The sequence below is a fragment of the Oncorhynchus masou genome, chromosome 11 (assembly GCF_036934945.1).
Source record: "Oncorhynchus masou masou isolate Uvic2021 chromosome 11, UVic_Omas_1.1, whole genome shotgun sequence".
NCBI lineage: Eukaryota > Metazoa > Chordata > Actinopteri > Salmoniformes > Salmonidae > Oncorhynchus > Oncorhynchus masou.
Genome location: NC_088222.1, coordinates 867,089 through 893,742, shown reverse-complemented (window position 1 = coordinate 893,742; position 26,654 = coordinate 867,089). Strand labels below are relative to the sequence as shown.

Below are 26,654 nucleotides of genomic sequence, written 5' to 3'. Positions count from 1 at the left end.
TCTTCAATTTCTCAGAGATCATTTCCCTCACTTTGTACTCAGACTCCGTCCAGGTCTCATGTGGAGATTCTACAATTCCGTCCAGAACCATGTTGCTCCGTCTTGATTGTCCCTCAAGAGTCTGATTTATCTGTCATTGTAATCATGGATTCACACACAGAACTGATGTCCTCTCTCAATGACTTACAGATTGCTGTCATCTTGTTGCTCTCATGTTTCAACTCATCGAGCTGACCCTGGGAGAACTACAAACTGTTCTTCAGGTCCTGGACTTCTCTGGTCAGGTCGTCCATTCTTTTATTAGTAGAATCCATGAGTATTTGGACAAAACACTTTAAGCTATTTTCTTGTTGTTGTAACAACTGTGTGTAGTCTCCTTTTGTTCATTTTAAAATATCCTTCACATGTGTTTTAGAGAGACACCACTGTCCTCAACAATACTCCCACTGGCTTTGGTCTTTGTCATGGTAGCAACGTAGCTACGCTGTTACTCCTCGCAGTTCCAGACAGGGCAGGTCACAGGGAAGGTTGAACACAACAAACAGCAGGGATCTAGACTGCCACAAACCCGGGACAATCCGCAGTCCTGGGAGTAAAGTGAGTGTGTCTATGTATGTGGAAATCTCAACACTATACACGTCAGCTACTACAGCGACTGAAATGACTGTAACGCTTAACAAAGAGCTGTACTTAGTTTCAGAGTGGGTGGCAAGGGAGAAGTTAGTCACAATACTTTTAGTTTTTTAAATATTTATATAAGGGACACATCATTGACTATACCTCAACTAAATAATGTGGAAACTGTAGAAGTTGAAGTGACTAAACTGCTTGGAGTAAAACCCTGAATTGTAAACTCATGTTCAAATCATATTGATACAACAGAGGGACTTGGGAAAATTGCAATTGTCTCAGAACAAGGCAGACACCCATGCAAACCCCAAAAGACATGCCACCAGAGGTCTCTTCACAGTCCCCAAGTCCAGAACAGACTATGGGAGGCGCACAGTACCACATAGAGCCATGACTACATGGAACTCTATTCAACATCAGGTAACTGATGCAAGCAGATTAAAAAAACAAAACCAGATAGAAAAACACCTTGTGGAACAGCGTGAACTGTGACGAGACTCACATAGGCACAGACACATGCATACACACACATGATAACATGTTATGAATGTATTGTAATGTTTTTAAGATTTTATAACTGCCTTCATTTTTCCAGACCCCAAGAAGAGTAGCTGCTGGCTTGACAGCAGCTAAAGGGGATCGATAATAAATACAAAATCTTTGATCATCTGTACATTTCTCACCCATTCAGGATTATCCGTAGTCATGGTAGCATCCACATTAATGTAGAAATGTTTCGAAATATATTATATTGTTATTTACAGTAAAAGTGACAAATGACAATACATGCTTTTTTCTCTGTTGAATTTCTATTGGGCACAACAAAACAAACTGCAAATGCATCCAACAAGGTTGTTCAAGTTGAGTCTCTAGCTTGGTGTAGTCACTGCATGCTATGAATATGGGACCAAAAACGAAACTTTTTACTACTTTATTTATAAGAATCTCTACACGTGTCGATACATTTACTCCTACCTGTTTGAGGAATATAGCTCAGTATTTGATCTATTTTATACAGTCATTATTGCTCACCTTTATCATGGGTATTAATCATTTCAGACCCCACTGTGTATGTCACATCTTATTGTATTGCTTTACATGTGTTTTCTTGTATGTGAGCCTCAGCTGCCTTAGTACACATCAAATAAAACTATTTTCCTCTATCTACCAGGCTGGTTCTAGACGGGGCCCCCCTCATAGCCATCCATAAGGCCAGGTATTATAAGAGGAAGGATGGTCTGGCGCTGGGCCCCGGAGCCTTTGTGACAGGGTTAGAGTACGCTACAGACTGTCAAGCCACCGTTGTGGGGAAGCCTGAGGGGACATTCTTCCTGGAGGCTCTGAGGGACATTGGCTGTTGTCCTGAAGAGGCCATCATGATTGGAGACGTGAGTCACACTGGAGGACTCCCAAATAATACCCTGTTCCCTATATAGTTGGGTTAGGGTTATCTACAATTAACAAAAATATACATGCAACATGCAACAATTTCAAATATTTTACTGAGTCACAGTTTATATGAGGAAATCAGTCATTTGAAATACATTTATTAGGCCCTAATCTATGGATTTCACATGACTGGGAATACAGATGCACAACATGACCAAAGGTATGTGGACACCTGCTCGTCAAACATCTCACTCCAAAATCATGGGCATTAATATGGTGTTGGTCCCCTCTTTGTTGCTATAACAGCCTCCACTCTTCTGGGAAGGCTTTCCACTAGATGTTGGAACATTGCTGCTATAACAGCCTCCACTCTTCTGGGAAGGCTTTCCACTAGATTTTGGAACATTGCTGCTATAACAGCCTCCACTCTTCTGGGAAGGCTTTCCACTAGATGTTGGAACATTGCTGCTATAACAGCCTCCACTCTTCTGGGAAGGCTTTCCACTAGATTTTGGAACATTGCTGCTATAACAGCCTCCACTCTTCTGGGAAGGCTTTCCACTAGATGTTGGAACATTGCTGCTATAACAGCCTCCACTCTTCTGGGAAGGTTTTCCACTAGATGTTGGAACATTGCTGCTATAACAGCCTCCACTCTTCTGGGAAGGCTTTCCACTAGATGTTGGAACATTGCTGCTATAACAGCCTCCACTCTTCTGGGAAGGCTTTCCACTAGATGTTGGAACATTGCTGCTATAACAGCCTCCACTCTTCTGGGAAGGCTTTCCACTAGATGTTGGAACATTGCTGCTATAACAGCCTCCACTCTTCTAGGGTTGAACATTGCTGCTTTCCACTCTTCTGGGAAGGATGTTGGAACATTGCTGCTATAACAGCCTCCACTCTTCTGGGAAGGCCTTCCACTAGATGTTGGAACATTGCTGCTATAACAGCCTCCACTCTTCTGGGAAGGCTTTCCACTAGATGTTGGAACATTGCTGCTATAACAGCCTCCACTCTTCTGGGAAGGCTTTCCACTAGATGTTGGAACATTGCTGCTATAACAGCCTCCACTCTTCTGGGAAGGCTTTCCACTAGATGTAGGAACATTGCTGCTATAACAGCCTCCACTCTTCTGGGAAGGCTTTCCACTAGATGTAGGAACATTGCTGCTATAACAGCCTCCACTCTTCTGGGAAGGCTTTCCACTAGATGTTGGAACATTGCTGCTATAACAGCCTCCACTCTTCTGGGAAGGCTTTCCACTAGAAGGCTGCTGCTATCTCCACTCTTCTGGGAAGGCTTTCCATAGATGTTGGAACATTGCTGCTATGCTACTCTTCTGGGAAGGCTTTCCACTAGATGTTGGAACATTGCTGCTATAACAGCCTCCACTCTTCTGGGAAGGCCTTCCACTAGATGTTGGAACATTGCTGCTATAACAGCCTCCACTCTTCTGGGAAGGCCTTCCACTAGATGTTGGAACATTGCTGCTATAACAGCCTCCACTCTTCTGGGAAGGCTTTCCACTAGATGTTGGAACATTGCTGCTATAACAGCCTCCACTCTTCTGGGAAGGCTTTCCACTAGATGTTGGAACATTGCTGAAGCCTCCATCTGCCTCCACTCTTCTGGGAAGGCTTTCCACTAGATGTTGGAACATTGCTGCTATAACAGCCTCCACTCTTCTGGGAAGGCTTTCCACTAGATGTTGGAACATTGCTGCTATAACAGCCTCCACTCTTCTGGGAAGGCTTTCCACTAGATGGTTAACAGCCTCCACTCTTCTGGGAAGGCTTTCCACTAGATGTTGGCTAACATTGCTGCTATAACAGCCTCCACTCTTCTGGGAAGGCTTTCCACTAGATGTTGGAACATTGCTGCTATAACAGCCTCCACTCTTCTGGGAAGGCCTTCCACTAGATGTTGGAACATTGCTGCTATAACAGCCTCCACTCTTCTGGGAAGGCTTTCCACTAGATGTTGGAACATTGCTGCTATAACAGCCTCCACTCCTCTGGGAAGGCTTTCCACTAGATGTTGGAACATTGCTGCTATAACAGCCTCCACTCCTCTGGGAAGGCTTTACACCAGATGTTGGAACATTGCTGAGGGGACTTGCTTCCATTCAGCCACAGGAGTATTAGTGAGGTCGGTCACTGATGTTGGGAGATTAGACCTGGCTTAGTCAGCGTTCCAATTCATCGTGTTTGGTTCTGAGCAAACAGTAAAAACTCAAACGGACGAATAGGAAGTGGTCAAACCAAGTTCATTCACCCATTGGGTGAATCTACATCTACAAAGACAAGGTCTGATTTCACAAGCACATATTTATAACATCCTAATAGTCACCTCCTTACAGATCTAGACAGCCAATACATCTCTGTTGCTAAGTGGGAACTACATTTTTCATCTCACTGGTGTAGTCATGGTCCTGCCTGATGCTTGAACCTTCATGGGCGTAGAGGTGTATGTGTGAGATAGGACTGTAGTAGGAGGGTTGTTGTGGTGGGCCCCTCTGGACCCCCTCCCAGAGGTTTCTTCTCACTTCAGCTATTGACTTGACCTCCAGCTGAATTTCTTGCTCCTCCATAGTTCCACAGCTGGTCTGCCTTATCAGAGACTAACTTCCCCATGTCTGACTCAGTAACTTTCCATACAGCCAGTTCTCTATCCACCCTGGTCTGACTCAGTAACTTTCCATACAGCCAGTTCTCTATCCACCCCTCCCCTTGTCTGACTCAGTAACTTTCCATACAGCCAGTTCTCTATCCACCCTTCCCCTTGTCTGACTCAGTAACTTTCCATACAGCCAGTTCTCTATCCACCCTTCCCCTTGTCTGACTCAGTAACTTTCCATACAGCCAGTTCTCTATCCACCCTTCCCCTTGTCTGACTCAGTAACTTTCCATACAGCCAGTTCTCTATCCACCCCTTGTCTGACTCAATAACTTTCCATACAGCCAGTTCTCTATCCACCCCTTGTCTGACTCAGTAACTTTCTATACAGCCAGTTCTCTATCCACCCTTCCCCTTGTCTGACTCAGTAACTTTCCATACAGCCAGTTCTCTATCCACCCCTCCCCTTGTCTGACTCAGTAACTTTCCATACAGCCAGTTCTCTATCCACCCTTCCCCTTGTCTGACTCAGTAACTTTCCATACAGCCAGTTCTCTATCCACCCTTCCCCTTGTCTGACTCAGTAACCTTCTATACAGCCAGTTCTCTATCCACCCTTCCCCTTGTCTGACTCAGTAACCTTCTATACAGCCAGTTCTCTATCCACCCTTCCCCTTGTCTGACTCAGTAACTTTCCATACAGCCAGTTCTCTATCCACCCCTTGTCTGACTCAGTAACTTTCCATACAGCCAGTTGTCTATCTACACTTCCCCTTGTCTGACTCAGTAACTTTCCATACAGCCAGTTCTCTATCCACCCTTCCCCTTGTCTGACTCAGTAACTTTCCATACAGCCAGTTCTCTATCCACCCTTCCCCTTGTCTGACTCAGTAACTTTCCATACAGCCAGTTCTCTATCCACCCCTTGTCTGACTCAATAACTTTCCATACAGCCAGTTCTCTATCCACCCCTTGTCTGACTCAGTAACCTTCTATACAGCCAGTTCTCTATCCACCCTTCCCCTTGTCTGACTCAGTAACTTTCCATACACAGTTCTCTATCCACCCCTTGTCTCTCTATCCATACAGCCAGTTCCTATCCCCTTGTCTGACTCAGTAACTTTCCATACAGCCAGTTCTCTATCCACCCTTCCCCTTGTCTGACTCAGTAACTTTCCATACAGCCAGTTCTCTATCCACCCTTCCCCTTGTCTGACTCAGTAACTTTCCATACAGCCAGTTCTCTATCCACCCCTTGTCTGACTCAGTAACTTTCCATACAGCCAGTTCTCTATCCACCCTTCCCCTTGTCTGACTCAGTAACTTTCCATACAGCCAGTTCTCTATCCACCCTTCCCCTTGTCTGACTCAGTAACTTTCTATACAGCCAGTTCTCTATCCACCCTTCCCCTTGTCTGACTCAGTAACTTTCCATACAGCCAGTTCTCTATCCACCCTTCCCCTTGTCTGACTCAGTAACTTTCCATACAGCCAGTTCTCTATCCACCCTTCCCCTTGTCTGACTCAGTAACTTTCCATACAGCCAGTTCTCTATCCACCCTTCCCCTTGTCTGACTCAGTAACTTTCCATACAGCCAGTTCTCTATCCACCCTTCCCCTTGTCTGACTCAGTAACTTTCCATACAGCCAGTTCTCTATCCACCCTTCCCCTTGTCTGACTCAGTAACTTTCCATACAGCCAGTTCTCTATCCACCCTTCCCTTGTCTGACTCAGTAACTTTCCATACAGCCAGTTCTCTATCCACCCCCTTGTCTGACTCAGTAACTTTCCATACAGCCAGTTCTCTATCCAGTCTGACTCCTATACAGCCAGTTCTCTATCCACCCCTTGTCTGACTCAGTAACTTTCCATACAGCCAGTTCTCTATCCACCCTTCCCCTTGTCTGACTCAGTAACTTTCCATACAGCCAGTTCTCTATCCCCCCTTCCCTTTGTCTGACTCAGTAACTTTCCATACAGCCAGTTCTCTATCCACCCTTCCCCTTGTCTGACTCAGTAACTTTCTATACAGCCAGTTCTCTATCCATCCTTCCCCTTGTCTGACTCAGTAACTTTCCATACAGCCAGTTCTCTATCTACACTTCCCTTTGTCTGACTCAGTAACTTTCCATACAGCCAGTTCTCTATCCATCCTTCCCCTTGTCTGACTCAGTAACTTTCCATACAGCCAGTTCTCTATCCACCCTTCCCCTTGTCTGACTCAGTAACCTTCTATACAGCCAGTTCTCTATCCACCCTTCCCCTTGTCTGACTCAGTAACTTTCCATACAGCCAGTTCTCTATCCACCCCTCCCCTTGTCTGACTCAGTAACTCTCCATACAGCCAGTTCTCTAGCCACCCTTCCCCTTGTCTGACTCAGTAACTTTCCATACAGCCAGTTCTCTATCCACCCTTCCCCTTGTCTGACTCAGTAACCTTCTATACAGCCAGTTCTCTATCCACCCTTCCCCTTGTCTGACTCAGTAACCTTCTATACAGCCAGTTCTCTATCCACCCTTCCCCTTGTCTGACTCAGTAACTCTCCATACAGCCAGTTCTCTAGCCACCCTTCCCCTTGTCTGACTCAGTAACTTTCCATACAGCCAGTTCTCTATCTACACTTCCCTTTGTCTGACTCAGTAACTTTCCATACAGCCAGTTCTCTATCCACCCTTCCCCTTGTCTGACTCAGTAACCTTCTATACAGCCAGTTCTCTATCCACCCTTCCCCTTGTCTGACTCAGTAACTTTCCATACAGCCAGTTATGAAATCAAATCAAATTTATTTATATATCCCTTTGTACATCAGCTGATATCTCAAAGTGCTGTACAGAAACCCAGCGTAAAACCCCAAACAGCAAGCAATGCAGATGTAGAAGCACGGTGGCTAGGAAAAACTCCATTGAAAGGCCAAAACCTAGGAAGAAACCTAGAGACGAACCAGGCTATGTGGGGTGGCCAGTCCTCTTCTGGCTGTGCCGGGTGGAGATTATAGCAGAACATGGCCAAGATGTTCAAATGTTCATAAATGACCAGCATGGTCGAATAATAATAAATTAGAACAGTTGAAACTGGAGCAGCAGCACGGCCAGGTGGACTGGGGACAGCAAGGAGTCATCATGTCAGGTAGTCCTGGAGCATGGTCCTAGGGCTCAGGTCCTCCGAGAGGGAGAAAGAGAGAATTAGAGAGAGCACATGTGGGGTGGACAGTCCTCTTCTGGCTGTGCCGGGTGGAGATTATAACAGAACATGGCCAAGATGTTCAAATGTTCATAAATGACCAGCATGTTCGAATAATAATAAGGCAGAACAGTTGAAACTGGTACAGCAGCACGGCCAGGTGGACTGGGGACAGCAAGGAGTCATCATGTCAGGTAGTCCTGGGGCATGGTCCTAGGGCTCAGGTCCTCAGAGAGAGAGAAAGAGAGAATTAGAGAGAGCACATGTGGGGTGGCCAGTCCTCTTCTGGCTGTGCCGGGTGGAGATTATAACAGAACATGGCCAAGATGTTCAAATGTTCATAAATGACCAGCATGGTTGAATAATAATAAGGCAGAACAGTTGAAACTGGAGCAGCAGCACAGCCAGGTGGACTGGGGACAGCAAGGAGTCATCATGTCAGGTAGTCTTGGGGCATGGTCCTAGGGCTCAGGTCCTCCGAGAGAGAGAAAGAAAGAGAGAAGGAGAGAATTAGAGAACGCACACTTATATTCACACAGGACACCGAATAGGACAGGAGAAGTACTCCAGATATAACAAACTGACCCTAGCCCCCTGACACATAAACTACTGCAGCATAAATACTGGAGGCTGAGACAGGAGGGGTCAGGAGACACTGTGGCCCCATCCGAGGACACCCCCGGACAGGGCCAAACAGGAAGGATAAACCCCACCCACTTTGCCAAAGCACAGCCCCCACACCACTAGAAGGATATCTTCAACCACCAACTTACCATCCTGAGACAAGGCTGAGTATAGCCCACAAAGATCTCCGCCATGGCACAACCCAAGGGGGGGCGCCAACCCAGACAGGATGACCACATCAGTGAATCAACCCACTCAGGTGACGCGCCCCTTCCAGGGACGGCATGAGAGAGCCCCAGTAAGCCAGTGACTCAGCCCCTGTAATAGGGTTAGAGGCAGAGAATCCCAGTGGAAAGAGGGGAACCGGCCAGGCAGAGACAGCAAGGGCGGTTCGTTGCTCCAGAGCCTTTCCGTTCACCCTCCCACTCCTGGGCCAGACTACACTCAATCATATGACCCACTGAAGAGATGAGTCTTCAGTAAAGACTTAAAGGTTGAGACCGAGTTTGCGTCTCTGACATGGGTAGGCAGACCGTTCCATAAAAATGGAGCTCTATAGGAGAAAGCCCTGCCTCCAGCTGTTTGCTTAGAAATTCTAGGGACCTTTAGGAGGCCTGCGTCTTGTGACCGTAGCGTACGTGTAGGTATGTACGGCAGGACCAAATCAGAGAGATAGTTAGGAGCAAGCCCATGTAATGCTTTGTAGGTTAGCAGTAAAACCTTGAAATCAGCCCTTGCTTTGACAGGAAGCCAGTGTAGGGAGGCTAGCACTGGAGTAATATGATCAAATTTTTGGGTTCTAGTCAGGATTCTAGCAGCCGTATTTAGCACTAACTGAAGTTTATTTAGTGCTTTATCCGGGTAGCCGGACAGTAGAGCATTGCAGTTGTCTAACCTAGAAGTGACAAAAGCATGGATTCTTTTTTCTTCATCATTTTTGGACAGAAAGTTTCTGATTTTTGCAATGTTACGTAGATGGAAATAAGCTGTCCTTGAAATGGTCTTGATATGTTCTTCAAAAAGAGAGATCAGGGTCCAGAGTAACGTTCTCTATCCACCCTTCCCCTTGTCTGACTCAGTAACCTTCTATACAGCCAGTTCTCTATCCATCCTTCCCCCTGTCTGACTCAGTAACTTTCCATACAGCCAGTTCTCTATCCACCCTTCCCCTTGTCTGACTCAGTAACTTTCTATACAGCCAGTTCTCTATCCACCCTTCCCCTTGTCTGACTCAGTAACTTTCCATACAGCCAGTTCTCTATCCACCCTTCCCCTTGTCTGACTCAGTAACTCTCCATACAGCCAGTTCTCTATCCACCCTTCCCCTTGTCTGACTCAGTAACTTTCCATACAGCCAGTTCTCTATCCACCCCTTGTCTGACTCAGTAACTTTCCATACAGCCAGTTCTCTATCCACCCTTCCCCTTGTCTGACTCAGTAACTCTCCATACAGCCAGTTCTCTATCCACCCTTCCCCTTGTCTGACTCAGTAACTTTCCATACAGCCAGTTCTCTATCCACCCCTTGTCTGACTCAGTAACTTTCCATACAGCCAGTTCTCTATCCACCCTTCCCCTTGTCTGACTCAGTAACTTTCCATACAGCCAGTTCTCTATCCCCCCTTCCCCTTGTCTGACTCAGTAACTTTCCATACAGCCAGTTCTCTATCCAGCCCCTTCCCCTTGTCTGACTCAGTAACTTTCCATACAGCCAGTTCTCTATCCACCCTTCCCCTTGTCTGACTCAGTAACTCTCCATACAGCCAGTTCTCTATCTACACTTCCCTTTGTCTGACTCAGTAACTTTCCATACAGCCAGTTCTCTATCCACCCTTCCCCTTGTCTGACTCAGTAACTTTCCATACAGCCAGTTCTCTATCCACCCTTCCCCTTGTCTGACTCAGTAACTCTCCATACAGCCAGTTCTCTATCCACCCCTTGTCTGACTCAGTAACTCTCCATACAGCCAGTTCTCTATCCACCCCTTGTCTGACTCAGTAACTTTCCATACAGCCAGTTCTCTATCCACCCCTTGTCTGACTCAGTAACTTTCCATACAGCCAGTTCTCTATCCACCCTTGTCTGACTCAGTAACTTTCCATACAGCCAGTTCTCTATCCACCCCTTGTCTGACTCAGTAACCTTCTATACAGCCAGTTCTCTATCCACCCTTCCCCTTGTCTGACTCAGTAACTTTCCATACAGCCAGTTCTCTATCCATCCTTCCCCTTGTCTGACTCAGTAACTTTCCATACAGCCAGTTCTCTATCTACACTTCCCTTTGTCTGACTCAGTAACTTTCCATACAGCCAGTTCTCTATCCACCCTTCCCCTTGTCTGACTCAGTAACTTTCCATACAGCCAGTTCTCTATCCATCCTTCCCCTTGTCTGACTCAGTAACTTTCCATACAGCCAGTTCTCTATCTACACTTCCCTTTGTCTGACTCAGTAACTCTCCATACAGCCAGTTCTCTAGCCACCCTTCCCTTTGTCTGACTCAGTAACTCTCCATACAGCCAGTTCTCTATCCATCCTTCCCCTTGTCTGACTCAGTAACTTTCCATACAGCCAGTTCTCTATCTACACTTCCCTTTGTCTGACTCAGTAACTTTCCATACAGCCAGTTCTCTATCTACACTTCCCTTTGTCTTACTCAGTAACTCTCCATACAGCCAGTTCTCTATCTACACTTCCCTTTGTCTGACTCAGTAACTCTCCATACAGCCAGTTCTCTATCTACACTTTATTGACCCCATCATGTACATTCCTTTTACATGTAATGTAATCAATATGTATACAGTACCAATAAGTATACAGTACTAATAACTATACAGTACCAGTCAGTATACCGTATCAATAAGTATGCAGTACCAGTCAGTATACAGTACCAATAAGTATACAGTACCAGTAACTATACAGTACCAGTCAGTATACAGTACCAATAAGTATACAGTACCAGTCAGTATACAGTACCAGTCAGTATACAGTACCAATAAGTATACAGTACCAATAACTATACAGTACCAGTCAGTATACAGTATCAATAAGTATGCAGTACCAGTCAGTATACAGTACCAATAAGTATACATTACCAGTCAGTATACAGTACCAATAAGTATACAGTATCAGTCAGTATACAGTACCAATAAGTATACAGTACCAATAAGTATACAGTACCAGTCAGTATACAGTACCAATAACTATACAGTACCAGTCAGTATACAGTACCAATAAGTATACAGTACCAATAAGAATACAGAACCAATAAGTATACAGTACCAGTCAGTATACAGTAAGTCAAGTTTGGACACCTTCTCATTTTTCTTTTTTTCTTTATTTGTGCTATTTTCTACATTGTAGAATAATAGTGAAGACATCAAAACTATGAAATAACACATGGAATCATGTAGTTACCAAAAAAGCGCAAACCAGATGGGATGGGGTATCGCTGCAGAATGCTGTGGTAGCCGTGCTGGTTTATGTGTGCCCTGAATTCTAAGTAAATCACTGACAGTGTCACCAGCAATACAACTTCAATACTTTTTTTTTACCTTTATTTAACCAGGCAAGTCAGTTAAGAACAAATTCTTATTTTCAATGACGGCCTCGGAACAGTGGGTTAACTACCTGTTCAACAATAGATTTGTACCTTGTCAGCTCGGGGGTTTGAACTTGCAACCTTCCGGTCACTAGTCCAACGCTCTAACCACTAGGCTACCCTGCCGCCCAGCAATGCACCCCATAACACCACCTCCATGCTTCATGGTGGGAACCACACATGCAGAGATCATCCGTTCACCGACTCCGCGTCTCACAAAGACACAGCGGTTGGATCCAAAAATCTCAAATTTGGATTCGTCAAACCAAAGGACAAATAATATTTCCACCGGTCTAATGTCCATTGCTCAAGGCTCTTTTTCTTATTGTTGTCCTTTAGTGGTTTTAGTAGATGGCCTCATGTGAGCTCCTCAGTAGAGGTAACTCTAATTAACTTATCCTCTGCAGCAGAGGTAACTCTGGGTCTTCCTTTCCTGTGGCGGTCCTCATTAGAGCGTGTTCCATCATAGCGCTTGATGTTTTTTGCGACTGCACTTGAAGAAACTTTCTAAGTTCTTGACATTTTCCGTATTGACTGACCTTCATGTCTTCAAGTAATGATGGATTGTTGTCTCTCTTTGCTTATTTGAGATGTTCTTGGCATTATATGGACTTGGTCTTTTACCAAATAGGGCTATCGTCTGTATGCCACCCCTACCTTGTCACAACACAAGTGATTGGCTCAAACGCATTAAGAAGGAAAGAAATTCCACAAATTAACTTTTGCAAAAGCCACACCTGTTAATTGAAATGCATTCCAGGTGACTACCTCAAGAAGATGGTTGAGAGAATGCCAAGAGTGTGCAAAGCTGTTAAGGCAAACAGTGGCTACTTTGAAGAATCTCAAATATAATATATATTTAGATTTGTTTAACACTTTTTTGGTTACTACAAGATTCCATGTGTTATTTCATAAGTGTTGAGGTCTTCACTATTATTCTACAATTGAGAAAATAGTAAAAATTAAGAAAAACCCTTGAATGAGAAGGTGTCCAAACTTTTGACTGGTACTGTATTTAAATAAGGTAAACTCAGCAAAAAAAGAAACGTCCTCTCACTGTCAACTGAGTTTATTTTCAGCAAACTTAACATGTGTAAATATTTGTATGAACATAAGATTCAACAACTGAGATATAAACTGAACATGTTCCACAGACATGTGATTAACAGAAATGTCCTTGAAGGAGAGGCGGACCAAAACGCAGCGTGGTTATATTGATTCATGTTTAATAAAAAAAGATGAACACTACAAAACAATAAACGTGGAAAACCAAAAACAGCCCTATCTGGTGCAAACACAGAGACAGAAACAATCACCCACAAACACAAAGTGAAACCCAGGCGACCGAAGTATGATTCTCAGAGACAACTAATGACACCTGCCTCTGATTGAGAACCATACTAGGCCGAAACATAGAAATACCCAAATCATAGAAAAACAAACATAGACTGCCCACCCCAACTCACGCCCTGACCATACTAAATAATGATAAAACAAAGGAAATAAAGGTCAGAACGTGACAGTCCTTGAACAAAGGGGAGGTCAAAATCAAAAGTAACAGTCAGTATCTGGTGTGGCCACCAGCTGCATTAAGTACTGCAGTGCATCTCCTCCTCATGAGCTGCACCAGATTTACCAGTTCTTGCTGTGAGATGTTACCCCACTCTTCCACCAAGACACCTGCAAGTTCCCGGACATTTCTGGGGGAAATGGCCCTAGCCCTCACCCTCGATTCAACAGGTCCCAGACGTGCTCAATGTGATTGAGATCCGGGCTCTTCGCTGGCCATGGAAGAACACTGACAATCACGCACAGAACGAGCAGTATGGCTGGTGGCATTGTCATGCTGGAGGGTCATGTCAGGATGAGCCTGCAGGAAGGGTACCACATGAGGGAGGAGGATGTCTTCCCTTTTTATTTATTTATTTATTTTGTATTTTTGATTTCACCTTTATTTAACCAGGTAGGCCAGTTGAGAACAAGTTGTCATTTACAACTGCGACCTGGCCAAGATAAAGCCAAGCAGTGCAACACAAACAACAACAGAGAGTATCACATAAACGTACAGTCAATAACACTAACCAATTTGTAAGTCGCTCTGGATAAGAGCGTCTGCTAAATGACTTAAATGTAAATGTAAAATGTAACACAACAGAAAAATCTATGTATGCAAATGTAGGGAGGTAGGCAACAAATAGACCATAGAGGCGAAATAATTACAATTTAGCATTGACACTGGAGTGATAGATGTGCAAGTGGAGATACTGGGGTGCAAAAGAGCAAGAGTGTGAGTAACAATATGGGGATGAGGTAGTTGGGTGTGCTATTTACAGATTGGCTGTGTACAGGTACAGTGATCGGTAAGCTGCTCTGACAGCTGATGCTTAAAGTTAGAGAGGGATATATAAGACTCCAGCTTCAGTGATTTTTGCAATTCCTTCCAGTCATTGGCAGCAGAGAACTGGAAGGAAAGGCAGTCAAAGGACCTGCTGGAGCGCGTGCGACGGGTGGGTGTTGCTATGGTGACCAGTGAGCTGAGATAAGGCGGGGCTTTACCTAGCAAAGACTTATAGCTGACCTGGAGCCAGTGGGTTTGGCAACAAATTTTTAGTGAGGGCTAGCCAACGAGAGCATACAGGTAGCAGTGGTGGGTAGTATACGGGGCTTTGGTGACAAAACAGATGGCACTGTGATAGACTACATCCGGTTTGCTGAGTATAATGTTGGAGGCTATTTTGTAAATGATATCGCCGAAGTCAAAGATGGGTAGGATAGTCAGTTTTACGAGGGTATGTTTGGCAGCATGAGTGAAGGAGGCTTTGTTGTGAAATAAAAAGCCGATTTCTAGATTTAATTTTGTATTGGAGATGTTTGATATGAGTCTGGAAGGAAAGTTTACAGTCTAACCAGACACCGAGGTATTTGTAGTTGTCCACATACTCTAGGTCAGAACCGTCCCGAGTAGTGATGCTATTCGGGCGGGAGGGTGCGGGCAGCAATCGGTTGAAGAGCATGCACTTAGTTTTACTAGCATTTAAAAGCAGTTGGAGGCCACGGAAGGAGTGTTGAACAGGCAGTTAACCCACTGTTCCTAGGCCGTCATTGAAAATAAGAACTTGTTCTTAACTGACTTGCCTGGTTAAATAAAGGTATAAAAAATAAAATAAAAAATTGCCTACCATCTGTAAGCTGTTAGTTCCACAGGTACATGTTCATTAATTGTTTATGGTTCACTGAACAAGAATGGGAAACAGTGTTTAAACCCTTTACAATGAAGATCTGTGAAGTTATTTGCATGTTTATGAATTATCTTTGAAAGACAGGGTACTGAAAAGGACACGTTACTTTCATTTCTGATACATTTGCAAATATTTCTAAAAACCTGACAGCTCTGTTCGATGAGCATTCAACTCTTAGTGATGGTTGATTGCTTCATTTTTGCAAATCTTATAATAAATATGTTGTTTGAAAAAATCTGCAGTCTCTCTTCTTATAGAATTGATCTGACACCATAGAGCTCGGAGACACAATTGTGTCAAGAAACACATCTGGGGAAGGGTACAAATAACATTCTGCAGTATTGAAGGTTCCCAAGAACACATTGGCCTCCATCAGTCTTAAATGGAAGAAGTTTGGAACCACCAAGCCTCTTCCTAGAGCTGGCCTCCCAGCCAAACTGTGCAATCGGGGGAGAAGGACCTTGGTCAGGGAGGTGACCAAGAACCCGACAGAGCTCTAGAGTTCCTCTGTGGAGAAGGGAGAACCTTCCAGAAGGACAACCATCTCTGTAGCACTCCACTAATCAGGCCTTTATTTTAGAGTGGCCAGACGGAAGCCACTCCTCAGTAAAAGACACATGACAGCCCACTTGGAGTTTGCCAAAATGCACCTAGACTCTCAGACCATGAGAAACAAGCTTCTCTGGTCAAATCACATTTTATTGGTCACATACACATGGTTAGCAGATGTTAATGCGAGTGTAACAAAATGCTTGTGCTTCTAGTTTTGACCGTGCCCTCACCACCTCCCTTTTAGGCCGTCTCGTCGTTGTTGGTAATCAAGCCTACCACTGTAGTGTCGTCTGCAAACTTGATGATTGAGTTGGAGGCGTGCATGGCCACGCAGTCATGGGTGAACAGGGAGTACAGGAGAGGGCTCAGAACGCAACCTTGTGTGGCCCCAGTGTTGAGGATCAGCGGGGTGGAGATGTTGTTTCCTACCCTCACCACCTGGGGGCGGCCCGTCAAAGTCCAGGACCCAGTTGCAAAGGGCAGGGTTGAGACCCAGGGTCTCGAGCTTAATGACAAGTTTGGAGGGTACTATGGTGTTAAATGCTGAGCTGTAATCGATTAACAGCATTCTTACATAGGTATTCCTCTTGTACAGATGGAGTGGGAGTGGGTCTATGGTGTCAGGTCGGGTGGAGGTAATATGATCCTTGACTAGTCTCTCAAAGCACTTCATGATGATGGGAGTGAGTGCTACGGGGCGGTAGTCATTTAGCTCAGATACCTTCGCTTTCTTGGGAACAGGAACAATGGTGGCCCTCTTGAAGCTGGTCTGCGCATGCTCTGAAGACTTGGCTAGGAATGCCGTCTGGGCCAGCAGCCTTGCGTGGATTAACACATTTAAATGTTTTACTCACGTTGGCTGCGGTGAAGGAGAGCCCGCAGGTCTTGGTAGCAGGCCGTGTCAGTGGCACTGTATTGTCCTCAAAGCGAGCAAAGAAGTTGTTTAGTTTGTCTGAGCGCAAGACGTTGGTGTCTGCAACGGGGCTGGTTTTCTTTTTGTAGTCTGTGATTGACTGTAGACCCTGCCACATACGTCTCCTGTTTGAGCCATTGTCTCTATACTGACGCTTAGGTTGTTTGATTGCCTTGCGGAGGGAATATAGCTACAATGTTTGTATCCGGTCATGTTTACGGTCGCCTTGCCATGATTTAAAGCAGTGGTTCGCTCTTTCAGTTTTGCATGAATGCTGCCATCAATCCACGGTTTCTGGTTGGGGAAGATTTTAATAGTCACCGTGGGTACATCATCACCGATGCACTTGCTAATAAACTCGCTCATCGAGTCAGCGTTCGGATCAATGTTGTTGTCTGAGTCTATCCGGATGAACTCGATTGAACTCTTTGGTCTGAATGCCAAGTGTCACGTCTGGAGGAAACCTGGCACCATCCCTACGGTGAAGCACGGTGATGGCAGAATCATGCTGTGGGGATGTTTTTCAGCGGAAGGGACTGGCGGACTAATGTCGTGGGAAATTGCAAGATTATATTATAATGCTTGTAAGATTGTTATAATCTTATATAATATTACATTATAATAGTTGTTACATTCGACAGAATAGACTATTGTGTGTGTGTTCCACTGAGGATGGGCCTCTATGAGATAACACGGACAGAGGAGATTTACGATGTCTTTGGGGTGATAAAGCCTAAAGAGCATTCCAGATAACATGAGCTAATGGTTCTGTTCTATGCCGTACCAGGGAGAGACAGTTTCCCTATTGGAGTGAGGGTGCCAGACACTGGTCTTTACAATGAAATCTGTTGACACAGCAGTAACTGTCTGCTATGTTTTATAGATATCAGTCATACAAATCTTAACCTTTGTGAACTGTTCCTAAGATCTGTGGTTCGTCAGTGTAAGTTGTGAGGGGTGTATCTTGGCTATAAAATATCTTTGTACTTTTCTGTAGTCACTTCTCAACGGTTCATTAGAAATAGTGAATTGCTGAAAGTCAAATGCTATTGCAAAGCTTATCATTATTATTAAAGATGTAGTTTAAGTATAACTCTGACTGGTGTGTAGTTTGTAACTCTCCTCATTTGGTAAAGCAGAAATATGCCACCACACTAGTAAGGATCGAGTACTGAGCAACGTACAGAGAGATCCTTGATGATGAAAACCTGCTCCAGAGCGCTCAGGACCTCAGACTGGGGCGAAGGTTCACCTTCCAACAGAACAACTACCCTTGGCACACAGCCAAGACAACGCAGGGGTGGCTTCAGTACAAGTCTCTGAATGTCCTTGAGTGGCCAAGCCAGAGCCCGGACTTGAACCCAATCAAATATTTCTGGAGAGACCTGGAAATAGCTGTGCAGCGACGCTCCCCATCCATCCTGACAGACCTTGAGAGGATCTGTAGAGAAGAATGGGAGAAACTCCCCAAATACAGATGTGCCAAGCTTGTAGCATCATACCCAACAAGACTCGAGGCTGTAATCCCTGCCAAAGGTGCTTCAACAAAGTACTGAGTAAAGGGTGTGAATATGATTTTTTTATAATACATTTGTAAAAATAATATCTAAAAATCTGTTTTTGCTTTGTCATTATAGGGTATTGTGTGTAGATTTTGACGGGTAAAAAACTATTTAATACATTTTAGAAGAAGGCTGTAACCTATCAAAATGTGGAAAAATTCAAGGGGTCTGAATACTTCCCGAAGGCACTGTAGGTTCAGAACTTTTGTGAAACAGCACAGGTGAAAAATATTTAGCAAATAGAACTCGAAACTGGATGGTGTTCAGAGATAGATGGGAGGGGTTGAGGGGAGCTGAAGAATGGAACTAAAAACTAAAAATATATAATTATTGTAAAATGTATAAGCATGAACTGTTGTTGTCCATTAGTTTACTCCAATTAGGGGAGGGAAAGTAGGGTTAGCGGAAAATATATAAAAACTATATATTTAAAATAATATATATTTATACATACACACACACACACACAGTGGCAAGAAAAAGATAAGTTTAATGCTAGCTAGCAAACTTTGCACGTAACAGGTGGTCAGCCTGGCTCCTTGCTGCACTGCCACGCAGTCTCGTGGAGTAACAGGTGGTCAGCCTGCCACGCAGTCTCCTCGTGGAGTAACAGGTGGTCAGCAGTCTCCTCGTGGAGTAACAGGTGGTCAGCCTGCCACACAGTCTCCTCGTGGTAACAGGTGGGTGCCACACAGTCGTGGTAAGTAACAGGTGGTCAGCCTGCCACGCAGTCTCCTCGTGGAGTAACAGGTGGTCAGCCTGCCACACAGTCTCCTCATGGAGTAACAGGTGGTCAGCCTGCCACACAGCTCACAGGTGGTCTCCTCGTGGAGTAACAGGTGGTCAGCCTGCCACACAGTCTCCTCAGGTGGAGTAAGTCTCCTCGTGGGTGGTCAGCCTGCCACACAGTCTCCTCATGGAGTAACAGGTGGTCAGCCTGCCACACAGTCTCCTCGTGGAGTAACAGGTGGTCAGCCTGCCACAGTCTCCTCGTGGAGTAACTCCAGTCTCCTCGTGGAGTAACAGGTGGTCAGCCTGCCACACAGTCTCCTCGTGGAGTAACAGGTGGTCAGCCTGCCACACACGCAGTCTCCTCGTGGAGTAACAGGGTCAGGCCACACAGTCTCCTCGTGGAGTAACAGGTGGTCAGCCTGCCACACAGTCTCCTCATGGAGTAACAGGTGGTCAGCCTGCCACACAGTCTCATCGTGGAGTAACAGGTGGTCAGCCTGCCACGCAGTCTCCTCGTGGAGTAACAGGTGGTCAGCCTGCCACACAGTCTCCATGGAGTAACAGGTGGTGGAGTGGAGTAACAGGTGGTCAGCAGTCTCCCTGTAACAGGTGGTCTCACAGTCTCCTCGTGGAGTAACAGGTGGTCAGCCTGCCACACAGTCTCCTCGTGGAGTAACAGGTGGTCAGCCTGCCACACAGTCTCCTCGTGGAGTAACAGGTGGTCAGCCTGCCACACAGTCTCCTCGTGGAGTAACAGGTGGTCAGCCTGCCACACAGTCTCCTCGTGGAGTAACAGGTGGTCAGCCTGCCACACAGTCTCCTCGTGGAGTGGAGTAACAGGTGGTCAGCCTGCCACACAGTCTCCTCGTGGAGTAACAGGTGGTCAGCCTGCCACACAGTCTCCTCGTGGAGTAACAGGTGGTCAGCCTGCCACACAGTCTCCTCGTGGAGTAACAGGTGGTCAGCCTGCCACACAGTCTCCCGTGGAGTAACAGGTGGTCAGCCTCTCCTCGTGGAGTAACAGGTGGTCAGCCTGCCACACAGTCTCCTCGTGGAGTAACAGTACAGTCTCCTCGTGGAGTAACAGGTGGTCAGCCTGCCACACAGTCTCCTCGTGGAGTAACAGGTGGTCAGCCTGCCACAGTCTCCTCAGTCGTGGAGTAACAGGTGGTCAGCCTGCCACACAGTCTCCTTGTGGAGTAGCAGGTGGTCAGCCTGCCACACAGTGTCCTCGTGGAGTAACAGGTGGTCAGCCTGCCACACAGTCTCCTCGTGGAGTAACAAGTGGTCAGCCTGCCACTCAGTCTCCTCGTGGAGTAACAGGTGGTCAGCCTGCCACACAGTCTCCTCGTAGAGTGCAATTTAATCGGCGTCCAAAAATGCCGATTACCGATTTGTTACGAAAACTTGAAATTGTCCCTAATTAAACGGCCATCCTTCTATTCCGGAGTGGCCCAGTCAGAGTCCTGACCTCAACCCGATTGAGATGCTGTGTCATGACCTCAAGAGACCAGTTCACACCAGACATCCCAAGAATATTGCTGAACTGAAACAGTTTTGTAAAGAGGAATGGTCCACAATTCCTCCTGACCATTTTGCAGGTCTGATCCACAACTACAGAAAACATTTGGTTGAGGTTATTGTTGCCACTGTATGGGGGATTGGAAAAGATGCAGACATTACATTGATAGAATCCACAATCTAACTGCAATATAACATCTAACGTCAATCTGTTTAACAGTATTGTTCAATATCTACCCCCCCTTTACAGGACGCCAGAGACGACGTGGGCGGGGCTCAAAACATTGGCATGCTGGGAATTGTAGTCAGAACCGGTAAGAGACATGACATTGCTTCATAACTCATAGAAAACCTCTTTAAAAGCATTCTAAAAGCAACTAATGCCAATCATTTATATTGATTCATAGCATGTTGTCTTCTATAGGTAAATACAGAGTTGGAGATGAGGGTAAAATTAATCCTCCACCATACCTGACCTGTGACAGCTTCACTCAAGCTGTGGACCACATCCTCCAACACATCCTTTAACTATGATTCTCTCACTATTAGATCATTTAGACATGGGTATATCTCATCATGTTGCAGTCCCACACCAGACTAGCACCTCCTCTAGTCCCACATCAGACTAACACCTCCTCTAGTCCCACACCAGACTGTAACACCTCCTCCAGTCCCACACCAGACGAGCACCTCCTCTAGTCCCACACCAGACGAGCACCTCCTCTAGTCCCACACCAGACTAACACCTCCTCTAGTCCCACACCAGACTGTAACACCTCCTCTAGTCCCACACCAGACTAACACCTCCTCTAGTCCCACACCAGAATAACACCACCTCTAGTCCCACACCAGACTACACCTCTAGTCCCACACCAGACTGTAACACCTCCTCTAGTCCCACACCAGATTAACACCTCCTCTAGTCCCACACCAGACTGTAACACCTCCTCTAGTCCCACACCAGATTAACACCTCCTCTAGTCCCACACCAGACTGTAACACCTCTAGTCCCACACCAGACTGTAACACCTCCTCTAGTCCCACACCAGACTAACACCTCCTCTAGTCCCACACCAGACTAACACCTCCTCTAATCCCACACCAGACTGTAACACCTCCTCTAGTCCCACACCAGACTGTAACACCTCGTCTAGTCCCACACCAGACTAACACCTCCTCTAGTCCCACACCAGACTGTAACACCTCTAGTCCCACACCAGACTAACACCTCCTCTCATCCCACACCAGACTAACACCTCTTCTACTCTCACACCAGACTGTAACACCTCCTCTAGTCCCACACCAGACTAGCACCTCCTCTAGTCCCACACCAGACTAACACCTCCTCTAGTCCCACACCAGACTAACACCTCCTCTAGTCCCACACCAGACTAGCACCTCCTCTAATCCCACACCAGACTGTAACACCTCTAGTCCCACACCAGACTGTAACACCCCCTCTAGTCCCACACCAGACTGTAACACCTCCTCTAGTCCCACACCAGACTAACACCTCCTCTAGTCCCACACCAGACTGTAGCACCTCCTCTAGTCCCACACCAGACTGTAACACCTCCTCTAGTCCCACACCAGACTGTAACACCTCCTCTAGTCCCACACCAGACTAACACCTCCTCTAGTCCCACACCAGACTAACACCTCCTCTCGTCCCACACCAGACTGTAACACCTCCTCTAGTCCCACACCAGACTGTAACACCTCCTCTAGTCCCACACCAGACTGTAACACCTCCTCTAGTCCCACACCAGACTGTAACACCTCCTCTAGTCCCACACCAGACTGTAACACCTCTAGTCCCACACCAGACTGTAAGTCCCTCACAGACTAACACCTCCTCTAGTGCCACACCAGACTAACACCTCCTCTCGTCCCACACCAGACTGTAGCACTGTCCCACACCAGACCACCTCCTCTAGTCCCACACCAGACTGTAACACCTCCTCTAGTCCCTCACCAGACTGTAACACCTCCTCTAGTCCCACACCAGACTGTAACACCTCTAGTCCCACACCAGACTGTAACACCTCTAGTCCCACACCAGACTGTAACACCTCCTCTCGTCCCACACCAGACTGTAACACCACTAGTCCCACACCAGACTGTAACACCTCCTCTAGTCCCACACCAGACTAACACCTCCTCTAGTCCCACACCAGACTAACACCTCCTCTAGTCCCACACCAGACTGTAGCACCTCCTCTAGTCCCACACCAGACTGTAACACCTCCTCTAGTCCCACACCAGACTAACACCTCCTCTAGTCCCACACCAGACTAACACCTCCTCTAGTCCCACACCAGACTGTAGCACCTCCTCTAGTCCCACACCAGACTGTAACACCTCCTCTAGTCCCACACCAGACTGTAACACCTCCTCTAGTCCCTCACCAGACTAACACCTCCTCTAGTCCCACACCAGACTGTAACACCTCTAACATCTCACACTCCATCTAACTATGGCTGCTGTGTTCCTCATCTAACTGAGGTTAGGGTTAAGGTGCTGTGTTGATGAATAGGTAGTGTTAGGGTTCTGTGTTGATGAATAGATACTGGGATAACAAGACTGCATCAAACCTTTGCACTTGTGAAGAGTGTTTAAAATGGCATTTTCTGAAAAATGTCTTGTGTGTAATCATGTTTATAAAAACAGTGATCATGACTAGTACTACCAATGACTCATATTGTCTTTAATTGAACATAGAGAATCCATTCAGCTGTATAAAACACACACTGGGTTCTGTCTCAGACAAGCCCTATGTACAGACACACTGGGTTCTGTCTCAGACAAGCCCTATGTACAGACACACTGGGTTCTGTCTCAGACAAGCCCTATGTACAGACACACTGGGTTCTGTCTCAGACAAGCCCTATGTACAGACACACTGGGTTCTGTCTCAGACAAGCCCTATGTACAGACACACTGGGTTCTGTCTCAAACAAGCCCTATGTACAGACACACTGGGTTCTGTCTCAGACAAGCCCTATGTACAGACACACTGGGTTCTGTCTCAGACAAGCCCTATGTACAGACACACTGGGTTCTGTCTCAGACAAGCCCTATGTACAGACACACTGGGTTCTGTCTCAGACAAGCCCTATGTACAGACACACTGGGTTCTGTCTCAGACAAGCCCTATGTACAGACACACTGGGTTCTGTCTCAGACAAGCCCTATGTACAGACACACTGGGTTCTGTCTCAGACAAGCCCTATGTACAGACACACTGGGTTCTGTCTCAGACAAGCCCTATGTACAGACACACTGGGTTCTGTCTCAGACAAGCCCTATGTACAGACACACTGGGTTCTGTCTATGTACAGACACAGACAAGCCCTATGTACAGACACACTGGGTTCTGTCTCAGACAAGCCCTATGTACAGACACACTGGGTTCTGTCTCAGACAAGCCCTATGTACAGACACACTGGGTTCTGTCTCAGACAAGCCCTATGTACAGACACACTGGGTTCTGTCTCAGACAAGCCCTATGTACAGACACACTGGGTTCTGTCTCAGACAAGCCCTATGTACAGACACACTGGGTTCTGTCTCAGACAAGCCCTATGTACAGACACACTGGGTTCTGTCTCAGACAAGCCCTATGTACAGACACACTGGGTTCTGTCTCAGACAAAGCCCTATCAGACAAGTACAGACACACTGGGTTCTGTCTCAGACAAGCCCTATGTACAGACACACTGGGTTCTGTCTCAGACAAGCCCTATGTACAGACACACTGGGTTCTGTCTCAGACAAGCCCTATGTACAGACACACTGGGTTCTGTCTCAGACAAGCCCTATGTAGAGACACACTGGGTTCTGTCTCAGACAAGCCCTATGTACAGACACACTGGGTTCTGTCTCAGACAAGCCCTATGTACAGACACACTGGGTTCTGTCTCAGACAAGCCCTATGTACAGACACACTGGGTTCTGTCTCAGACAAGCCCTATGTACAGACACACTGGGTTCTGTCTCAGACAAGCCCTATGTACAGACACACTGATCTATTACATTGTATTGCTAATCTAAGATGCTCATTGCTACAGATATGTACAGTGCATTCGGAAAGTATTCAGACCCCTTGACCTTTTCCACATTTTGTCACGTTACTGCCTTATTCTAAATTTGAAAAAATAATAATCATATATAATAATCATATATCAATCAATTTTTTTAGATGAAAGAAATTCTGACCCTTTACTCAGTACTTTGTTGAAACGCCTTTGGCAGCAATTACATATATAATCAATATGACCAATCATATATAATAATCATATATCATATATCATATATATATGATATATGATATATATCATCATATATCAATCAATTTTTTTAGATGAAAGAAATTCTGACCCTTTACTCAGTACTTTGTTGAAACGCCTTTGGCAGCAATTACAGTCTTGAATCTTCTTGGGTATGACGCTACAAGCTTGGCACACCTGTATTTGGGGAGTTTCTTCCATTCTTCTCTGCAGATCCTCTCAAGCTCTGTCAGGTTGGATGGGGAGTGTCGCTGCACAGCTATTTTCAGGTCTCTCCAGAGATGTTAGAGTACGGGCTCTGGCTGGACCACTCAAGGACATTCAGACTTGTCCTGAAGCCACTCCTGATTGTCTTGGCTGTGTGATTAGGGTCGTAGTCCTGTTGGAAGGTGAACCCCCACCCCAGTCTGAGGTCCTGAGTGCTCTGGACCAGGTTTTCCTCAATTATCTTTCTGTACTTTGCTCCGTTCATCTTTCTCTCAATCCTGACTAGTCTCCCAGTCCCTGCCACTGAAAAACATACCCTCATGCCACCACCATGCTTCACCGTAGAGATGGTGTCAGGTTTCCTCCAGGCTTGACACTTGGCATTCAGGCTAAGGAGTTCAATATTGGTTTCATAAGACCAGAGAATCTTGTTTCTCATGGTCTGAGAGTCTAGGTGCCTTTTTACAAATTCCAAGTGGGCTGTCATGTGCCTTTTACTGAGGAGTGGCAACTACCATGAAGGCCTAATTGGTGGGATGCTGCAGAGATGGTTGTCCTTCTGGAAGGTTGTCCCATCTCCACAGAGGAACTCTAGAACTCTGTCAGAATGACCATCGGGTTCTTGGTCACCTCCCTGACCAAGGCCCTTCTCCCCTGATTGCTCAGTTTGGCAGGGCGGCCAGCTCTAGGAAGAGTCTTGGTGGTTCCAAACTTCTTCCATTTAAGAATGATGGAGGGCGCTGTGTTCTTGGGGATCTTCAATGCTGCAGACATTTTTTGGTACACTTCCCAGATCTGTTTCTTGACACAATCCTGTCTCAGAGCTCTAAGGACAATTCCTTAGACGTCATAGCTTGGTTTTTACTCTGACATGCACTGTCAACTGTGGGACCTCATATACACAGGTGTGTGTCTTTCCAAATCATGTCCAATCAATTTAATTTATCACAGATGGACTCGAATCAAGTTGTAGAAACATCTCAAGGATGGTCAACGAAAACAGGATGTCCCTGAGCACAATTTCGAGCCTCATAGCAAAGGGTGTGCATGGTGTTTCCTCTGACACATTGGTGCGGCTGGCTTCTGGGATGGATGCGCCCGCTGTGTTAAGAAGCAGTGCGGCTTGGTTAGGTTGTGTATCGGAGGACACATGACTTTCAACTTTCGTCTCTCCCGAACCCGTACGGGAGTTGTACCAATGAGAAAAGATAGTAGCTACTAAACAATTGGATACCACGAAATTGGGGAGAAAAGGGGTAAAATTTAAATAATGAAATAAAAAGTAAAAAATATATATTTTGAATACATTTTAAATTAAGGTTGTAAAATAACAAAATGTGTAAAAAGTCAAGGGGTCTGAATACTTTCTGAAGGCACTGTATATTGCTATGTTGAGTGTGTCACACAGACTCGTACTCAGTCTCCCAGGCGGTGTATTTGTCTAGAAGGTTCCTGGCCGAGGGTTTGGTGTGAGCGATCACCTCCAGGAAGTCCTCTGTTGTCACAGTTTCCAGGTGAATGACAGGCATGTTGCAGCTCCCTGTAAGGGGAGGAGTGGTATTATTAATAACGGATAGCCGTCCTATCACCACGGCCG

At 45.9% G+C, this 26,654-nt stretch overlaps 2 protein-coding genes across 3 annotated transcripts in view; one reads left to right on the top strand and one right to left on the bottom strand.

The window, feature by feature from the left end:
* The window catches only part of hdhd2 (haloacid dehalogenase-like hydrolase domain containing 2), a 37,545-nt gene extending 15,167 nt beyond the window's left edge, over positions 1–22,378 (top strand). For both annotated transcript variants that reach the window (XM_064977218.1, XM_064977219.1), the window contains exons 5-7: positions 1,802–2,018; positions 20,812–20,875; positions 20,986–22,378. In XM_064977218.1, coding sequence (XP_064833290.1) covers positions 1,802–2,018; positions 20,812–20,875; positions 20,986–21,089 — 385 coding nt within the window. In that variant the 3' untranslated portion in view covers positions 21,090–22,378. The remainder of the gene's footprint in view (positions 1–1,801; positions 2,019–20,811; positions 20,876–20,985) is intronic.
* A 1,862-nt stretch (positions 22,379–24,240) lies between these two features.
* Positions 24,241–26,654, bottom strand: part of katnal2 (katanin p60 subunit A-like 2) — a 32,350-nt gene continuing 29,936 nt past the window's right edge. The window contains exon 16 of the mRNA XM_064977217.1: positions 24,241–26,597. Coding sequence (XP_064833289.1) covers positions 26,458–26,597 — 140 coding nt within the window. The 3' untranslated portion in view covers positions 24,241–26,457. The remainder of the gene's footprint in view (positions 26,598–26,654) is intronic.